Source organism: Eptatretus burgeri, chromosome 12 (genome assembly GCF_056783735.1).
Source record: "Eptatretus burgeri isolate ZD-2024b chromosome 12, Ebu_testis_v1, whole genome shotgun sequence".
Classification (NCBI taxonomy): domain Eukaryota; kingdom Metazoa; phylum Chordata; class Myxini; order Myxiniformes; family Myxinidae; genus Eptatretus; species Eptatretus burgeri.
In genome coordinates, this window is record NC_140972.1 from 43,985,121 (window position 1) to 44,006,223 (window position 21,103).

Sequence of the window (21,103 nt, forward strand, 5' to 3'; positions counted from 1 at the left end):
CAAGCTTTTGGCTCTCACTCTCCCATGATCTTTCCTGGAAAAGCCACATTTCCAAGCTGGCCTCCAAAGCAAATCACCAACTGGGCATCCTCCATCGTGCAAAGTCCTTCCTTGGCACACCTGAGCTCCTGACCACATACAAAGCCTTCGTCCGCAGCTTTATGGAGTACTTCTCTCCCCTCTGGGCTGGTGCTCCTGCCTCACACTGACCTCGACTTCACGCTGTGGAAACCATGGCATTTAGGATCATTGGTATGTCTTGCGATAAAGCCGAGTATTTAGGTCTCCCACTCACTCACCACAGGCAGGTCGATGGTCTTTCTATCTTCTACCATTTCCTCTCCAGCCTTGCCCCCCTCCCCCCTGCTCTGTTTGTGTTCTGCCACACCCTACATTTCCGCAGGTCAATCAAGGTCTGCCAGCAAACGCCTTCTGGTAAAACTGCCAAATCAAGAATCGCTGCACACCTTCACTCATTCATTCCTCTTTTTTCCCACCTCTGGAACAAACTCACACACTCTCTGCAATCCCACCCTTTCCTCCAGGTCTTCAAAACAGCTGTCTTCCTCCATCCAAAATCATGATCTTTTCTACCCCTGTTAATCCACCCCAAACCCACCTCCTTCAAATTCCCTGCTTTCCTTCCTGAAAGTCCCTGTAATGTCCATCTTGTATACCCTGTGTTCCCCACCCCATCCCTCTCCCTTCCACAGATCTCCGAATGTCTCTGTTCCCAACTGTTTTGTCCTTCCCTCTCCTGCCCCCCTTGTGGTGTGTTGTGTGTTAGCTCTCACACGAGCCTCATCAGTGTATACAAAACTAAAAAAAACTAGAGAAGTCCTGATGTAAATCCATCATGTAAATATGCTGTACAACTATTTTTCATACATATACAATGTACATGCATTTATGACTGCTTATTTATGATCTGGCTCCAAACTTCCAATTGTCTATTTTCTTCTTCCTCTTCAACAACATCAAAATAATCGAGTGATCCTGCCATGCAACATATTGATATTTTTGACAAATATTCTGATGAAAAAAAAAGCAACAAAATTCATCACTTTCAACCATACATTGTGTGTTCATTTGCAAAGTGTCTTGTCCCATTTCACTGCGTCCCTTTGCTAGTAACAAGTACAAAGTGTACGGCAAACTTGCAATCATAATACGTCACTTCTTTGCTTGCATTTCCTTACACCTGCTTGCTTCCTTGCTGTTACTCCACCGTCTCTATTTTATCTCACATTCTCCATCATGTAGCTCTTTCACGAGACTCAACATTGATACAGAAGTTTGCTTTAATAATGCATCTGCTCAGAATGCATTTAATAATGCACTTCACAGTTTTACCAACACAACCGTTTCGACAAACAACGCCGCATGAATTGCAAACTGTGCAGTTTCGAGTCTGCCTTTGATTTGACACCGGAATCCTTTGGAATGTTCGAAGCATATTTGAGATTCCAAAATATGAAAACACCTAATAAATTATGTTCAAGCAATTAACAGTCAACTGTTGTTCTCACCCAAATCAGCATTGCATTAGATGTCAGGATAGTTCTTTAGTTGTCACGGTGCAGATTGGCTGCCTGATGCGAAAATAGATCCACAAATGACTCAAATCTGACTCTAATTGGCTGTCTAGAACATTTTACCAGCGAAGGAAGTTGCATCTTGGAGCATTTCATCTTTTTGAAAGAGACATTAAGCCACATGTCCAATTTCATATCATTTAAATTTATGTTGAAGATTTGAGAAAATATTTCACAGGAGATATTAAAAAAATCCATGTTTGTATTAATATAAAAGGTTGAACTCACTTTGCTTATGATTCTTCCAAATCTGTAAATCTGTAAAAAAAAAAAAAAAAAAAAAAAAAAAAAAACCACCTCTCCTCTACATGTCAATTATCCATTTTTGGAGCTTGAGCAAAGTAGAACAAAAAGATCACTTTATTAGCTTAAAATGGAACGCACAAAGCATTTCCATGTTTGCAATTGCTCAGCAGCGATGTAACAGCAATGCAGATCACATGGCATCAGGGAATAGAAACAGTGGACAAACCTGGAGCATGATGAAGCAATCAAGCGATTTCACCACCAAATGGAAATTCATCAGTGAGTATAAAGAAATCAAATGCAACCAAATATCCAGAGGCAGAGCAAGCAGTCTGATCCTTCGTCCACCATCCACCCTGATGAATGTCTCACCATAACCCAAAGCTTTTGGCTGACGGTTACATATTTTTCATTTTAATACGCTACTAGTAAATGTGTCTTCCAGGTATTTGCATGAAGGTACTTTATTTACCAGACTCGGTGACATGATGGTTCGAGCATCCTCTCTGAATCTGGGATGTTGGCGGATCAAATTCCGGCCGAGTCAGACCAAATTCTTTAAAAATGGTACGTGCTGCTTCCTTACTTGACACTCATCATTTAAAAGGATCAGAGCAGGGACAAACAACTATAGGTTGGCAACCATTGTGCAGTCTTGATGGCCTAATGGCCCCCTCCTGTGTTTAAGGTACCTGCAAGGGAACTCGTATCAAATACATCTGATATGCAGGTTTTGGAACATAAACAATGCCAGGACAGGAGGAACTTGCAATTTTCATTAAATATGCCATGAGGAGTTGTTTCGCTGCCCCAATAATCTACAGGATAAACCCTGTTGACTGTTGAAAAAAAATTCTTCAAATAAATCTTTTGGGTTCTTTTACTCTTGTCACTTATAACCTGAACTCATGTGGGGCCAAATTGTTCAGGTGCTTCAGAAAATGGCAATAGTGATACAACTGACTCAATAATTCAGCATTAAATCCCCATTATAATTAGGGAATTTTAGCAAATGGTATTGACCATCTGTGAAAAAATTGCTTACCAAAAAATGTATTCACTAACGTATTCATCTAGGTGTCTACTAACACCTATCAATTAGTGCAAAACCAAATCCTTGTGGAAAATTCTGTGGAGCCAATCAAAGTTCGGGTGCTCAGAGGGCCTGCGTGAAAAAAAATCGGAAAAATGAACTTTTGCCAATATTGACTTGTGGGATGTCTACCTAGGGGTTGTTTGGGGTGCTGAATTGATTCCAACCATTAGATTTGAGGAAAAATGAATCCCTGGCCGTAAAATATTGATATGATACATTTTTAGATATTTCAGACTGTGTTTTGCGGTAATTTGGCTCAATCGATTCAGATTGTTCAAATTGTGCCGAAACCAACATACAACATTTTTGAAACCACTGCTATATTGTTGGTTATATTTGTGCTCATACTCAGTAGAATTCTGTGTTAGCTGACGTTAGCTAAGATCTTTTAGCTATAAAATTGTGTTATAAATATAAATAAGTTATAAATCATCTCAGCTGCATCATTAGAATGCTCAATACCTTCACAGCAGCGGGCCACCATCAGTCCGCAAAAGGAGCAAGGCTGCAAGTACAGCTGATGCATCAGCGACAAGAGAGTCCCATGTTCCAGGAAATTCTATCCAAGTTCACTTTGTACGGCAACCATGAAGTCAGGTTCTCAGACCACGAATGGTCTGGCACATGGACCGACATCACGATAGAAACCACACTCATGCGTGAGGCAAAATCCTCCGGTGGTCTAAACAGAGGCCGCTTTCGGAATGAGTCTTCTCATAAGTCTTGGGTTCAGACTCTGAACCACTTCTCGTTCATTCACCAAGAGCTAGAAAGAAGCATGGTCAAATGTGGGGTAGCTGTCAACACCGACGTTAAAAGAGCCCAAATGAAGAGAGACAACGATGCTGTCAACACCATAGTTGGGTGGTTGGAGGAAGTCAACCCTTTCGATGCCACAAGGGACAAGAAGACTCTGGTGTCCTTCTCAACTGGGTTCAGCAGCACTCCCTAAGACCAAGTCAACGCTAATCAAGCAGAAGAAGTTGGCAGAGCCATACAAGCTAAGATGGATGGGAAAACTGTTGTGGATGCAATGGTAACCAAACACAAGGTCAAATCACTTGCAAGCCTTAGATCTGGACCCAAAGTCAATGGTGAGAAGCTGATCATTGACTCACTGAAGCTATTGAACCGCCTCATTGTCATCAGTGAGTGTGAAGTCAAGACCAAAGAAGCTCTGCGCTTTGAGTTGACGCCAAAACCGATGTCTCTGTTTGACAAAAATCAAAAGTTGTGAAAGCCAGACAAGGCTGCCCCAGCAAGGTCCCTGAAGGCATGTGTGGCACCTGTCGAACAACCCCGCTGCACAAACAAGCCTTGTGGTTGATGGTGGGTGGCTCCTGCACAATGTCAAGTGGGAGGCTAACCTTCCTTGGAAGGATGTTACCGAGAGCTACCTCCGGTTTGTGAAGTCCATGGGGAGCCATCGCCTCCGGATAACGGTGGTCTTTGACAGATATGGCAGCTCCACCAAGGACCATGACCACTTGAGACAAACAAAGAACGCATGCTGTGGGACTCAGATTCGTCTGGATCTCAAAATCATCATTGCAAGAGAAAAGTTCCTCGATAACAAGAACAACAAAGCCCAGCTCGTTCTGCTCCTTGCTGAGACATTTAGTAGGAATGGAATCAGTGTACAGCAATGCTCCGATGATGCCGACACCTCCATCGTCCGCGCAGCTCTAGATGAGGCAAGAGAGTCCCCTGTCGAGGTGAGGGCTGAGGACACAGACGTCCTGGTTATGCTGATTCATCATGTTGCAGACCATCCGATCTTCCTCACGACAGCCAAAGAAACATCTTACGATGTCGGAAAGATCCGGGAGGCCATCCCAGAGATATACCGGAGGTATCTCATCTTCTTGCACAGCTTCTCTGGCTGCGATACAGTGTCTGCAATTTTTGGGTTTAGCAAACCAACTTTGCTAAGCAAGCTCTGCAAGACTTATGAAGCAGAGAGGGCAATGGACGTGTTATGGACATCCGAGTTGAGAAAGGTGATATCATCAAAGCAGGCTGTGATCTTTTCAAACTCATGTTCCATGGGAAATCCTCCAAAGACTTGGAAGAATTGAGATTCGACATCTTCAGCAAGTGAACTGCTACTGGGAGCATAAAACCTGAGAAACTCCCCCCGACAACAGGAGCTGCAGCACCGCACTCTCTCTGAGCTTACCTCCAGACTCGAGACTGGCTGATGCTACAAAGTCCATCGTTGGATGCCCGGGACTATGGATGGCAACTCGCTGAGCAAGGATATGCACCAGTCCCTTCTACAGACCCCATTGCACCAGATGACCTCCTGACGTTTGCCAGCTGCAACTGTGCGGGGGACTGCAGCTCACTCAGGTGCTGCTGTAAAAAGCAAGGAGTCAAGTGTATTTCTGCTTGCGGCATCTGTCATGGTAACTCTTGCCTGAACATAAACCAGCTGGATGACAAGAGGAGTGAGGAAGATACTGGGGAGTTTGATGAATAAGGTTGTAAAAGCTGACGAAGCAACATTTCCATTGAGCACAGTTCTGTTAAAAATGTGAATAAAATACATTTTATATGATCAAGGAGTGTTTTTTTTTCTCAAAAATAATGGTTGGAATCAATTCAGCACCCTAAAAACCCCTAGTTAGACATCCCACAAGTCAATATTGGCAAAAGTTAATTTTTCCTATTTTTTCGCGCAGGCCCTCTGAGCACCCGAACTTTGATTGGCTCGCCAGAATTTTCCACAAGGATTTGGGGTTGCACTAATTGATAGGTGTTAGTTGACACCTAGATGAATACGTTAGTGAAGAAATTTTTTGGTAAGCAATTTTTTAACACATGGTCAATACAATTTACTAAAATTCCCTAACTATTATATCTCTATCTAAACGATGAATGGTTCTCCTTCCCTGGCTTCCCAATGATAGAGGCCATCTCGTCTGTCAGACAACACCGGAACAACTGATATTCCACATTAACATGCAAGGTACTCAAATTTCCGAAAAGGCGATATGATAACCTAATGGTTTATGAAGGATCATAATCAGCAGTCACAGTGCCATTTCTTCAACAGATTTATTGGACTTCCTGTTCCAGGTTGCTCCATGTGTGTTGCTGGTTTGTGAGTTCCTCCTTCCAGCTCAACAAAGCAAGTTTTCCAGAAAAGATACTTAGTGTTTTATTCTGTATTATATTTTTATTTCAGTGTTGCTGGTTGTGTTTTCATCCAATTTTCCATGCCAAACCGTAGTTAGTTGTATTGAATTGTGGAATCTGTGCCCCTTGTAAAGTTCGGCCTACTTGGCTGGGGCTGTGCTCGTTGGCTTGCTGCATCTGCCTCTGTTTTTTGACCGCATGTGCTTCCTTTTCGATCCTTCCCTCCAAAATATTATTTCTGAACCCTCAGCTTAATCCTTCTCCCATCCTCACCTTAAAAAAACACAAACAATGAAAAAGTCTTTGTCACTCCTCCCAAAATAATCCACAAAAAATCGAACTCAATCTGCCGTGCACAGTTTAACTCCTTCATTCATCCACCATGTTTTGTCATGACTTATCCACAACGTGTTATACATCATTTTCAGCCCTTTCACTGAATAGTGAAGAACGACTTAAAAAAAAATTCTCAGATCCGTATCCGGATTCAGATCTCCAAAATCAAATCAATTCTTCCTTGTCACACACTCAATCTGTCCACCAAATTTCGGGCGAATCCGTCCACAACATTTTGAAATATCCTGCTCACAGACAGATAGACAGGGTGAAAACATAACCTTAATCCACCTTTGGAAGTGGAGGTAACAAGGTGCAAAAACCTAACCTCTTAACTACACACCTCACAGCTTGCTTTCAGTCATCAGCAAAGTTGTGGAATCCATCCTCATATTTGATATGAAATCATTCCTTTTTCCAATGACCTCATCCCTGATCATCAATTCAGATTATGATCTGGTCACTCTACCTTGGACATGCTGCTTTTACTCTCCCAACAATGGATGGAGCCTCAATGTCAGACATGAGTTCAGAGCCGTCTCTCTGGACATATCTCAAGCTTTCAATACAGTCTGAGATCCCACCTTGCTCTGCAAACTTTTTGCCTTTGGAATCCAAGACCAAGCCCACTCTTGGGTCACTGACTTCTGCAAATCCCAGTGCTAACGTGTGGCTCTCAATGGAATCCTTCCATTTCCACTATCTGTCAAGGTTGGAGTGCCCTCCAGGCAGTGATATCAGCCATATCCGATCCATCATCAACGATCTCTCCGTCTCTCTGGAAAATCCTCTTAATCTATTTGCTGATGACTCCACCTTCTGCCGTGACATCCCTCATCCTTCAGATAGACAGGCTGTAGTCTATTCCTTCTCTTCAGAACACTTGGAATATGTATAAAACTTAAATAGGTCAAAAATATGTCTGTCTCTGTCTCCGTCTTTCTCTCTCTCTCACATCAGCCATGACCTTTTTTGGGCAAACCACATATAAAATTTGGCCTCCGAATCCTCCATCATACAAAGTCCTTCCTTTGGCACAACTGAAAGCTTATCTATCGATAAGGCATTCATCTGCAGCTTGATGGAATACTGTTCTCTACTCTGGGCTGGCAGCCCTACCTCATACCTTGCTCGGCTTGACGTCATGGAAACCACGGCCTTCAAGATCATTGGAATCTCCCGCGATGAAGCTGAGTCGATGGGCCTATCACTTTGCCATTGTAGACAGGTCAGTGGTCTCTCTGTTTTCTTCTGCCTCCTTTCTGGTCTTGCACTCTCTGCTCTGTGTTTTGTGTTTTGTCAACCCCCCCCTCCCAAACCCAGATAGGTGCAAGGCACACATGGTATACCCCCTTCTGGTGAAACGACTTCAATCCAGGATCATTGCTCACCTCCACTCATTTGTTCCTCTCTTCTTTTTTTTCTTACCAGTGGGAACCAAATTCCACATTCTCCTCAATCTTATTTTCCCCTCCAGGTTTTCAAGACAGCTCTTTGCCATCATCTCCAATCATTCCAAATCCCAAACCATAGTCTTTTCTAATCCTGCTAAAGCACTTCCATCCCACCCCCTCACCACACAAATTTGCAGTTTTTTTCTTCCTGAGTGTTTGCTTCTGTATCCGTCTTGTCCACCCCCACATTCTCCCCTATCCCTTGTTTGTCCATCTCCATCTATTCCATACTGTTGGTGCCCCCCCTCCTTTTGTGCTGTTGCATCCTGATCAATTCAGTTTTACAGCTATTCCACGAGCCTTGATTTGTATGGAACCCCTTCTCCTCCCCCCTAAAAAAATGCAGGATGCTATATTCTTATGAGCATCACACAAATGTCACAGAATTGTTCCAGAACAATCAAATGTCCACATGCACTCCATTTGACCTGCTGGCTCTCGTGATATACATGGCCCTGACCAATATCTCTTGATGCACCTAAACAGACTTGATGAGAAGTCAGATCTCGTGAGATGCATGAAGAGATTTTGGTGAAATCCCAAAAACCAAAAAAAATAAAATCATCGGAGATATTTATTTGAAGAATAATGAGCATTGGCTTAGCATGCATTAACAAGATTGGTGTCAAACTCTTTGGGACCATTGTTAGTGAAAATGGCATTAACAAGTGAGAGCATTTAGTGAGCATCCATCCGTCCATGTACTTTTGTGTACGCAACATTCCAAAAACCGTTGAACATTTATCTTTCATATTGCAGATATCTATTCCTCTTGACATTATCTCAACTTCATTAGATCACAGCTATGATTGGCTGAATTATGTTTCCATGGCAACCGTCTCGGTAACTTGGCTTGTGTATGCGACATTTCAAAAACCGTTCAAGATTTAGATTTCATACTACACAGATCTATTCCTCATACCCTCCCAAAGGTGGGGAACCTAGAATATCAGCTCCTTGTTTCTGGTAATATTTCAATGATTTGGAGTTTCCCTTGCCCAGTTTGCCTGCGTTTTACTTGAACAAAAAACAATGACGAGAGCATTAGTTATTGTGGATGAAACGCGAGCTTCATAATCATGAGCACACCATGAATCCAATTACAGTTTAAAACTGGGAGTCATTGGCTTTGCCAATACAGCATCCCTTCAAAATCATAAGAAAGGCTAATAGTGCATAAATCCCGTTTCATAAGAACACAGCTTGCAGCTATTTCTAAAAAAACAACCAAATTGCCAATTCAGCACAAGGTAAACCTTTTCCGTGCAGCCTTTTCGCCAACAAAGCAAAACTGCTTCTGAGAATGATCTTTCAATGTAACGAGAGAAAAAGAAATGGATTCAAGATTGCACCTTGTAGTATTACGTGAGTTTAATATCTACAAAGAAAGCCACCGTGTAATGTAAAGCACCACTGATGCATTCCATGTCCGACCCGAGATTCTCGCAGATCACCATCTGGATTTATTTAGTTCACATTCTATTTACATTGATTTGCTTCATCATGGCTCATAAAAGATGTGCTTTCATGAATCTCGGCAGGAACACATGCATTCAAACTGTGATGTGTAAGGTTCATGGAGGAGCTTGTATACATTTATCAGATACAGAACAAGGATATTAGGAGACGTTAGACAAATGAACGCAGCATGTGGGATTTCAATCCGGGATCCAAGCATCTTGAATGTGCCAAAAAAAACCTCAATATTTCAACCGAACATTGACGGCCATATCATCACACGGCGCATTCCTCGTGCTCATAAAAATCATTGTGAAAAGACTGGAAATAACAAAAGCTCGTCATGATGTTCAAAAACAAGGTGAAGACTCAGAAGGAATAGACAGCTCAATACTGGTATGTTATGACAACACAATGGTTGAATTTGCTCATTGTGAGTGCTGTTATTTATACATGAAAGCCACAAGTTTGTTTCTCAACATTGGTCTTGAACAGGATTTTGAGACATATTTTACCATCAATCCCTTTGTGCCGTCTTCAGGAAAGGCCAAAAAAGTATCCATTTGGCAAAATCAACAACATTCACCAATTTGCCAACATTAATCGAAGGGGGGCTGTGCACGATAAACCGGTTCCTATCACAAGCCTGGTGGAACATTTACAAAGACTCCTGTCGGTCACAAGGACCTACTTACTCTGGAATTAAGCCAAGGACAAGAATCAAAAAAATTGGCCCAACCTGAATGCTAAAATACAATATAATGTCAAAACTGGCAAGACAGGAACAGAAAACAAAAAAAAAATGCCAACGAATAGTCTTGGCCTTGAAAAGCCCATCATTCCCAACACACGAACGCTTTTCTGTTTCATTAACGTCAAAATATGACTAACTGTCCATCAGAAATGGCCAGGACTTATGATATTGTGGTAACCACCCCCACTCCCACCCCAAACCCCCAGCCAAACCCCTAACTCCACCCCAGGTTTGATATAGAATGCCAGAGCAGCATTTACTCATCATAAATATATCCTACCTTGCTTCATCCTCAATGGCTGTTCACGAGTCGAAGAAACTAGCCCAAAATATTTTACAAAAGACAATGTCTTTGCTTCTCCGTTTCTTATCCCATGATCCATTTAAAGCCATCTTTTTAAACTCACCAAAGTGCCCTCTTCACTGAAGTCCAAGGCATCGAGGTCTAAGTATTCCGGGCTGTCCATGGTGCAGGAAGGATGTGCATCCCATTTGTCACATCATGCGATGCTCATCTCCTCCACCCAACGGTCAAATTCAGGATTGCGGTGTCTCCTGAAACTTGGCTCACCGCCATCTCATCTCGGCTGACTGCAACCCTGTAACACAGCGGCACAGAACTTGCCCAAGGCACTCGAGCAGCACGGTGGCATGAAACGCACCACGGCCACTGAAAAGGCCACTTGTCAGTTCACAATGTAAAGGAAATAAAAAGCGGTACAAGAGGCAGTTTCATTCTACGGAATGAGAGCAACAGAACTAACGGATTGTGCGGTGACCGGTGGCAGGGCGGTACTTGGCCAAAAACTCTACAGTACTCAAGGGGGCAATGCGCCTGGCACTCCACCAAGCTGTGCTATTTGGTTGCCGTACACGCAGCTTTACTTTGCACTGGGAACTGCCTGAGCTTGCCAGATGCCTCATCAGTGGAATTATGAGCGGATTATGAACCAAACAGAGGAAATCTGCGTGGAATTCAGGAATGGCATTTTTCTTTTGTTTCAAATACCTTGCTCACATAATGACAGGTATAACGGAGCTCAAATATAATATCATCTGGAAAGGTGCATTTGTTGATATTCCATGACAGGACACAAGACGTTCGAGGAAAAGGACAAATAGAGTAGAAAACATATGATGTGATGAACAATGTTATAACTCTTGCAATATACAGTATATATTTATTTATTTATTTATTTATATACGTATATATATATATTTATATATATGAACTAAGCTTCATGTAATGGAAGCCATGTGCAGACAGCTGTATGCCACTTGGTTGACTTCCATTTCAGGCCTGCGGTTTCAGAGCCGAATCCCTGTTCTGTCACCTGGTCAACATAAGCGTGCCTTATATTCGAGTTAGCAGGTTTCTAACTACTACAGAATGAAGATCATGCTGTGTCAAGTCATCGTTGGACCAGAGGACGAGGCCAAATTCTCAAAACGTTGAACAAGTCAATGAGAAAACACTACCCTTTTGTTCACACCTTTCTGAACCATCTTTCACAAAAACCAAAAGGTCCTAAACTCCCCATGAAAAGGTAACACATCCAATGTCCTGTATAACTGCACGTGTCAGGATCTGTGTTAGCGGGATGGCCAATGTCAGGAAGGAGCGGCGAACTAAGCAATTCCTTTGGCAACAATTTCCCAGACAAGACGCTCTGCATTTCAAGTAGCAGGTATTCCTCAAAACTAAAATAGGAGAGGCAAAAAAATATATATTATTGTACACGTCAAGATCATTTAGCATTTGTTCTTGACAAGCACCTTGCTGCCACGTTTTTTTTTTTTTTTTTTTTTTTTTTTTTTTTTTTTTTTTTTTTTTGTATACCTTGGTCGAGGCTCGTATGAGAGCTAACACACAACTCACAGCAAGGAGGCATGAGACAAGAGGGGCGGGAGTGGAAGGGACAAAACATTGGGGAACAGACACAGGTGAACTGTGGAAGGGAGAGGGATGGGGATGGGACGGGGAACATGGCGAGGGGAAGATGGACATTAAAGGGACTTTCAGGAAGGAAAGCAGGAGAATTGAAGGAAGTGGGCTTGGGTGGATTATCGGGGGTAGAAAAGATCGAGGATTTGGATGGGGGAAGATAAGAGGTGGTGGTGAACAGCTGTTTTGAAAGCCTGAAGGGAAGAATGGGAAAGAATAGAGTGAGGAAGTTTATTCCAAAGGCGGGAAAAAGAGGAATGAAAGAGTGAAGATGAGCAGTGATTCGTGATTTTGGTAGTTTTACCAGAAGGGGTTGTTGGCGGACCTTGAGCGCCCTGTGGAAATGTGGTTGGGACAAATCGCAGAGAGAGCAGGGGGGCAAGGCTGGAGAGGAGTCGGTAGAAGACAGAAAGACCACCGACCAACCTGCGGTGATTGAGTGAGAGGCCCAAAGACTCAGCTTCATTGCGGGAGATGCCAATGATCTTAAAAGCCCTGGTTTCGACAGCGTGAAGTCGAGAAAGGTGGGAGGCAGGAGCACCAGCCCAGAGGGGAGAGCAGTACTCCATCAGGCTACGGACAAAAGCTTTGTAAGTGGTCAGGAGCTCAAGAGGGCCGAGGAAGGACTTTGCACGACGGAGGATTCCCATTCGGCGACTGGCTTTTGAGGCAAGGTTGGAAATGTGACTTTCCCAGGAAAGGTCATGGCAGATAGTGAGACCCAGAAGCTTGAAAGAAAAGACTTCTTCCAGAGGATTGTTGAGAAAGTGGATGGGGGGGTTTTGTAAACGGTCCTTTCGAAGAGACATAGTGAGAGTGTGAGATTTGTCTGGATTGAAAGACATGTTCCACGTGTTGGACCAGTTTGTGATTTTATCCAGATCTGCAGTGAGCGAAGAAGCTGCTGCTTGCCGGTCTGAGGGATGACAGATGGTACGGCAGAGGGTTGAGTCATCGGCAAAGAGAAATAGAGGATTTTCCAGAGAGTCCGAGAGATCATTGATGAGTTTGTACTTGATCCTGTTTGGAGTTGCTATATCAGCACCTTGCTGATGATTCCGGAGTCTCGGATCCCAGCATCACGAGTAAAGAGGTCAGTAACACCAAGAACAACAAGAACAACAAGAACAGCAATCGTTTTATGACAATTTTTCCCAGGGGTTGCTCGAATGATAGCATTCCTCCATGCGGATCTATATCGATTGTGTCAAGTCTCGTACAAACTCAAACATTCCATATCTTTTTTTGACAGTTTCAATCCATGCGCTTTTTATGACATCCTCTTGGTTTTCTTCCTTCGAGCATGAACTTTATTACTTTCTTTAAAGCTTCGTATTCTGACCATTGCACACGACCATCTTCTGACCCTTGTTGCACACGAATAAAGCGCTCAGAGGGGAATACCAAATCCCATATGTTGTGCTGATTTGTCCACTTTTTAGTAATGTCCTTGAAATCAATGCAAAAGTACATTGCATCTATTCATGTTCTTGTCCAACTCGTGATATGTGTCCAAGTTCCTGAGCAACTCACGTAGAAAAAAATAAGTATACAAGAACGAGAATTGCTTTGCAATACATGTCCCCAACTGATGTGATATTTTTGAAGTCCAAAAAAGGCAGAACTCTGTGAAAAATGTATGAAATGGCCTGAAACTCCAACTTGTTCTGTAACTTGCCATAATATAATCATGTTCCCAGTTTGGAGAAAATGTCAGAAAAACCACAGGTGGGACTGACGGACAGACAGACGGATGGACAGACAGCAAACCAAATTCCCCTCCAGTGAAACCGGTAGGGGACTAATAAATAAACCAGAATTAGCCCATTCTCTGATGTGTGGTTATATAATTAAAATAACCAAATTATTAAACACAAATATCATAATTATTAAAATTATATACGAGCTATTGTAGGTTTAATCGAAGCTATGATAGTCAAACTACATGTGAAATTCACAAACACTGATTATATTGTGGGCCTTTAGATCTTGCACAATTTCATGCACTGGATTTTCCACGTTAATCTCATGCTCTTCAAAGAGTGACCTATCTACAACGAATAAATTGCATGCAGTGCATACTTGGTTCCTGCAACCTTCAATTCCTAAATAACGGCTTGTAATTGGATCAAGGAAATAGCTAACATATGTCTAAACAATTTGCAGCCGTGCTGTTAATGCAACAGCAATCTTGATTTGCATTAGGAAACCCACCCTATGTGCAGCATGCTTCGTTTCACTTTCATTTGGAATCTTCATCGGCAAGCTGAGCAACGGTAGTGAGCATAACTTCAACAGCCGAAACCAAAATCTTTCAATTGCCATCTAATTGACTTCAAAATTGGTCATTATGTAGTGCAGACCTCATAGGGGTGATCTATATATACATATATATATATATATATATATATATATATATATATATATATATATATATATATATATATATATCTCTCCAAATGATTGCCTCGCCTGCTGTTCATTGAGTGTAAGGCCACGTGTGTCCTACCCAATCAGCATCAGGTAGGACACTGTGTTATCAACCCTATCCAATGAAGGCAAAATCAGCCAGGAACTAATTGGCATATTTTATCCAATCAAGCAATCGACTGCGAGTAAGGTGCAGGCCTACCTCCGGCCATACTAACCTTCAATACCTTAATATCACTTCAATCCCTTGAGTGTATAATTTAAAGGGAGACGATACCAGACATTGGGCTGTAATGAATAGGTAGGTATCTATAGCTGACAGAGGTCACTTAATGCTGTGCATTAGTGCCAAACGACAGCAATTGGAAGCCTATTAGTGCTGAGATACAAGAAAGCTGTTCGAGCACTTAAAACTCTTGATAGTCCACTTCATGGACATGCTCAACAGCACTGGCTGCGAGATTGGCAGCAAAGGTATGATGGCGAGATGGAACGGCACAAGGGAAAACTCAATCCGGACCTGTGTCAAACCGTGGTTAGCCCCCAGGAGTGCAAAGCACAGCCGGTTCAGCATGGTGATCAAACAAGCATCAAGAATTACAGTCACAGGAGATTCCAGTCTCAGTCAGCTCTGATCTATTGACCCCCATCATAAGATGGCAGCTATGGACCCAAAATAACACAGAAAGCCCAGTCGTGGTCTTCTGGGAAGCATCACATGAAGGATTTCATTACAAACATAAAGTTATTCCAACAGACACGTGGCTAAGCCCACAAGTGCAATTTGGGATTTTGCTGAAAAATTACATTGCTTTCCTGTAAGAAATGAAATTTTTGATTCTGATGTACCATACTCTTTACACAGCATTGGTGATGTTGAAGCAGTTTCTTGGCAAGAGGTTTCACTAGGTCGTTTGACATTGTCAATCCTACATTACTTGTTCATGGTCTATCCTTTTAAATGCTGACCATCAAGCAAGGAAACAGCAAGTACATTTTTTAAAAGCCTTTGGTATAACTTAACAGGGGGTTTGAACCAGCAACCTCCCAAACTCCAAGCAGATGCTCTAAGCATTACATCACTGACTCTGGTAAGGAATTAAATAAAGAGGGTCAAAAACAAGTTGAAGATAGTTGTTCCTAAAGTAAAAACAGGACATGTCACGTGATGAAAGAAAGTTGCAAAACAAATGTGTTAGCTAATGGCAGTGGAGAGATGAAGGAAAAACACTGGATCATGCTAGTTTGGGGCAGGAATGGTCTGGCATACCCCCAAACATTTGATGAAATTTCATTGCTCAGCATACTGGGAGCAACATGAGAAAATGCAACCTTTCAGGGTGGGGGGAGTGGATGCTAAAGAGAGAACAGAAGTGGGAGAAATGGGCTGTGGCAAGCAGACGGATGGGCTGACCAACGAGGTTAATGACTCTAAGCAGCACCGCATGGAGTGATCTGACTGCGGGAGTAAAGGAAGGCCAGTGCTGCCCTACAGCCTGCAAATTTATGCAGCCATCACTGCTTCAGAGACAAAGAGAGGAAGAATCTTCCGATGTAAGCAGGAAGTGAAGCAGCCAGTGTTGGGTTCATGGCCCTTAAAAAATATTTCTCAGGTAATTGGATTCCAGTGAACATTAGCCCACAATGCAGATGGCAAGGCAATCACGCTGGTGCATGGTAACATTCAGGTGACTTTTGGTCCAAATTTGTGAAATACTACGTCCTGCAGTAGGTTGATGAGCATCGAGATGTCAACGGTCATGAGCCACACGTGGTGCCGTATGACAGCAAAGGCGCAGAGCGGCTTACGCAGCATAAAACACAACGAACGAAAGCTCCGTGAAAGACTGTCAAAGGAGATTCGGTTCAGAAGGTTGAAGAATAAAAATGATCGAGATTTTGTGGGAAGAAAAGTGTGGTTAAAAAAAAAAAAAAAGTGGTGGCCATTCTCACCCTGCTGTGGCAGCAAGCCCACTTTTGGTCCCAATCAGCAGAAAAGGAATGAGTTGCAACAGCAGAAGCATAGCATGATGCACCAATATGAGATTGCTGAAGACTATGAGGAGGAATAAACAAAACTATGGAATCATGAAAGCATCAAAACATGCAATCTTCAGTCCAAAATATTCATATAGAAAAATGACTCCTCTATAGCTTATCACCTGGTGGTTGACCACCTGATAGTTCTATAAATCTGAACTGAAACCTGTGGCACTACTAAACTTGTGCGAAGATTCACATTCATTCGTTGCACGAAAGTGAAGCATTAAGGAACATTTCAAATTTCCTGCACCGCATTAAAATGTCCCCAAGTAACAATTATGAAATCATCCTGAAGCTTCTATGGAATGATATCCTTGAAATGACCACAAACACGTTTTCCAAAGAGCGTCTTCCTCCGATGTTTTACCTGGACCACAAAGCACCATGGTGATATGGGACCTCTGTCACTGCCAAAATACAATGAGCATCACCAATGGACCAAGGTAAAGTGGCGTGTTAATAAATTATTTTATCTCCCAGTTGCCGCTCATCTCTCCACTCTCCATCCTTAATGCCATTTTTTTTATTTTTTTGAATATGTAGTGTCGAGGCTCGTGGAGGAATGAGAAAACAAAACGGATCAGGATGTAACAGAACAAAAAGAACCGTAGAAAGAGATGTGAGACACAATAAAAGCAGGGTTGAGAGACAAAAGAAGAAAATTTGGAGAAATTATGGGTGAGGCATGGAATGAAGAAGATGGACACTGCTGCAAAATCTCAATCACAGAAGTGGAAGGAAGAACTGTAAACTCAGAAAGTGGTGCGCTTGGGAGGGTTCATGGTGGTCAAAAAGATCATGGTTGTGAATGGGGTGGTGAACAGCTGTCTTGAAGGAAGAATGAGATCGAAAAGATGAAAGAAGTTGGTTCCACAGGCGGGGGAAAGAAAAAGAAACGAAACGAGTGGAGGTGAGCAGTGAATCTGGATTTCTGGAGTTTCACCAAGAGGGAGTTTCTGGCAGACCACATGTACTCTACAAAAACATGGAGGGTGGGGCTGGTGGTGGGGAGGGGGGGGTAAGAGAACAGAAAGGGAAAAGAGTGAAGACCAGAAAGGAGGTTGTAGAAAATAGAGACCGCCAACCTTTCTGTGATGTGAAAGTGACATGATCAGACTTGGCTTCATTGCAAGAGATTCCAATGATCTTGAAGGCCTTGGTTTGCACGGCAACCTGAGCAAGGTGTGAGGCAGGGGTACCAGCCCAGAGGGGAGAGCAGTCCTCTATCAAGCTACAGATGAAGGCCGTGTTGGTGGATAAAAGTTCAGGAGTGCCAAGGAAAGACTTTGTATGATGGAGGATGCATAGTTGGTGACTGGCTTTGGAGACCAACTTTGAAATATGGCTTGCCCAAGAAAGATCATGGCTGATAGTGAGGTCCAGGAACTTGAGTGACCGAACTTCTCCAAGAGGAATGTTAAGGAAGTACATAGGAGGGGTTTGCCAAACAGTCTTTTCGTAGAGACACATTGAGAGGGTGAAACTTGTCTGTAAAATTGGCGGCTTACATACCAATTAGTGATTCTTTCCTTCATCAATCATTCTCTGCCACTTCCCTCCCCATTTCTGTCATTGATTAATTATACATTTTGCACAAACAAATTGAGGATGAAAACAAAGAACTCAACAAGGCAATCAATGTGAAAAAAGTGCTGCTCTGATATTATTGTCAAGAAGGGAGCATCCAGGGAACATCCAGAGATCCACCAGGGAACATCCAGGGAGCATCCAGGGAGCACGAGCAGGGAAATCCTGAGTGGATGGCATTTAATGGGAACATTAAATACCTGCTGCTGTTATCCTGCCCCTCTTCGCTTCACTCTACACTAGTCCCATTGTGGACGTTGCCAACATTTATACTGTGCACTTTATCACTCACGGTGAAAGAATAAACATGCAACCACTTACAAAACAAAGCTGGACCGCATCATGACAGTGCTATCATCCAAAAATCGAATAATGTGCCTCAACCTTAATTCTCAGGAGAATATTCAATCCAATATTTAAATGTTTCACTTGGTAGAAACATCTGATATGAGAAAAATCCCAGAATGACTCTCAAAAAATGACACCAAAAGACAAAAAACATCATGGCTTGATTTGCCTTCCTGGGTCAGCTCCTTATAAAATAGACGCAAATAAGGCACGAACTCCGCGCTAAATGCTTTCCAGACCTTCAAAATGGACTGAAAAAACATTCATCATGAATCCATGGGCACGCACCTTTGTTGTCTCGAACTTGGCGAGACAAACCGCAAACAAGGGTGCAGTGACTGAGGCTTTTTGGCAAGGTGGGAGAGTTTCACGTTTGTTACGAAACAAAAGCGTAAATGAGACCACCAGTACTGTGTTCGAGATAATTTCTCCCTTCGAGTATTCCAAGCCACAAAGTGATGAGCACAACACATTTGGGAAACACGACTTTTTTAGCTGAAGCCATGTGTGTAGGTCATGGCCATTAAAAAAAAATTAATAACTTCAAATATTACTGCTACTGTCATTTCGACCTGCGATTCATCACAACCAGTGTTGGGCTGACAAACGATTAGCCCCAGCTATTATTCAAACATGACAGCAAGGACTTCTGGGCAAACGGATAAACAGAGCTGAACAATGTGCCATGATCACTTAACGCCTTAGCCTAATACTTGCTTGGAAAGTTTTTCCTTTGCTTTGGGTCCACAAGTCGAGCAGCTTTCAACAATGATCAATCAAAACCTAAAATGTCAATCCACGTTTCTAACCTTCAGATTGGTCGCAACTACTCAAAATGTCACGTGCTTTCAAGAGGTGTCACCATGGAAAGTTTGAGAATGCCAAACTTTTTGTTCGCCCTGTGCCATTAGCAAAACGCATGGTGGGACATTTCCTCGTGTCTTTGCTGAAGAGACTGGGACTGCATAACAAGGAAACGTGGGAACACTTCAACATCACCAATACACAATGGTACCATTAAAAACAGATGAAACAAAACACATTCAATCAGTTACTTTCATCGTTGAAACCATTAACAGCAACAGTTGGCAATATATGCCCGAAAGCTTAAGTGCGAAATGAAGATTACAAATTATCCAGGTAAGCTACCTACTCAGGAATGCATATTTGTGAACTGGAGTTCCAGCCCCATGAGATTATGTTTCCTGTGCCATTTTCCTCAAAGTTCCGAGATCCGCCCAAAATACACAAACAGACCAGATGGCCGAGGAAAGCCCCACGTAACAGATCAAAATGTCACGAGAGTGCAGTGAGAGGTTAGGGGTTGGGGGTGGAGGGAGTGGATCTCAGGCTTCTATCTGATTCCAAACCCCAGTGCACCCTGCATACATCAACGGAAATGTGTGCCCATCGCTTCACAGCCTTACACAGCAAGAGGATTGATGGAATTCCAGGATTTACTTGCCCTCGGCTTGGATCAAAGAAAAATATGCAATGGAGAGCAAATTTACCTTCGCAGTCATCTTGGCATGAATCATGATATGTAAATGCACTTTCCTTTACAAAGGAATAAAAGATAGTGCAAAGCATTCTCTATCTTAATAATGACATCAACAAACCATTTTCTTCAAATGGCCAGCAATCAAAAATTCCTTTATCCACCTACTCATGACAGTACTGATTAGGAATAAAAGAGCTGGCATGAAGATGTTTTTAGGTTGTGGCTTGGACTGAGATGCAGGTATTTCTAGGCTATGTAAGATGGCCAAACTACAGATGAGAAAATACTCGAAAAATTTTAGCGGCTACAGCATCGCCCTTTTAAGATACTGTATATTACTGGATTAAAGAAGTAGGCTTGCTTGCAAAGGTAAGTGTCGATTAGTGTTGGTGGATAGGGAGAACAATGGATAGACTCAACAAACGTTAATTGAGGTATGCTAACCGCTGTTGGATGCAAAAAGCTGACGTTCCGGACGTTCGCCCTTCGTCGAAGGAAAGAGCTCGTTTGCTCCAACGAAGGCTTAATGGCCAAAGCGTCAGCTTCTCCTTGCTTCCCACGATGGTTAGCATACCTCAATTAACGTTCCATTGATTTTATCCACTCTATTGCTGAATTGTATGGCACAGCTGAATATGAAGACGCAAGGAAGCCGAAACTTTCATGGATTAATGAGGGCACACTGAAGTTGAGCATGTGCAACTTTTGGTTGAGGCCATAAAGTTTAAAAAAAAAAAATTCCACCCATCTTGGCATGTCCTTCATTTTGGGGGATGGTGGGGTGAAATTGGAATATTCCGAGCTATATAACTATGATGTATTATATATGGTATGTGCACATAAGCAGTATGCATGTTTTAGCTTTGTATAAATAACCTGGGTAACATTAATTTTCGGGAGTGATCAGAGCAATAGTCTGTTGCCTATACACCGCCCAAATAAAGGAATGTGTCAGAAGAACGTGTTGCACAGTTGGAACAAGATCGCCGATAAGGCGGGTACACCATAACACTATATATAGCCTGGTGTTGGCTCAGTGGTTAGGGTGGCGGCTTGGGATCCTAGGGTCCTGAGTTCAAGCCCCGTCAGCCGCTGAATTAATACACCAGGGGGTTGACTCAGCCTGACATCCTTCTGAGGTCGGCGAAATAAGTACCAGTTCGAGTGGG

The 21,103-nt window shown here is 42.7% G+C and overlaps 2 protein-coding genes across 14 annotated transcripts in view; one reads left to right on the top strand and one right to left on the bottom strand.

Moving 5' to 3' along the window:
• Nucleotides 1-21,103, top strand: part of HERC1 (HECT and RLD domain containing E3 ubiquitin protein ligase family member 1) — a 964,782-nt gene that overhangs the window by 556,946 nt on the left and 386,733 nt on the right. The gene's annotated exons all lie outside the window — the stretch shown is intronic.
• LOC147015511 (uncharacterized) overlaps nucleotides 1-21,103 on the bottom strand; it is a 284,377-nt gene that overhangs the window by 56,257 nt on the left and 207,017 nt on the right. For all 13 annotated transcript variants that reach the window (XM_085850328.1, XM_085850332.1, XM_085850320.1 and 10 more), the window contains one exon: nucleotides 10,488-10,679. In XM_085850328.1, coding sequence (XP_085706454.1) covers nucleotides 10,488-10,547 — 60 coding nt within the window. In that variant the 5' untranslated portion in view covers nucleotides 10,548-10,679. The remainder of the gene's footprint in view (nucleotides 1-10,487; nucleotides 10,680-21,103) is intronic.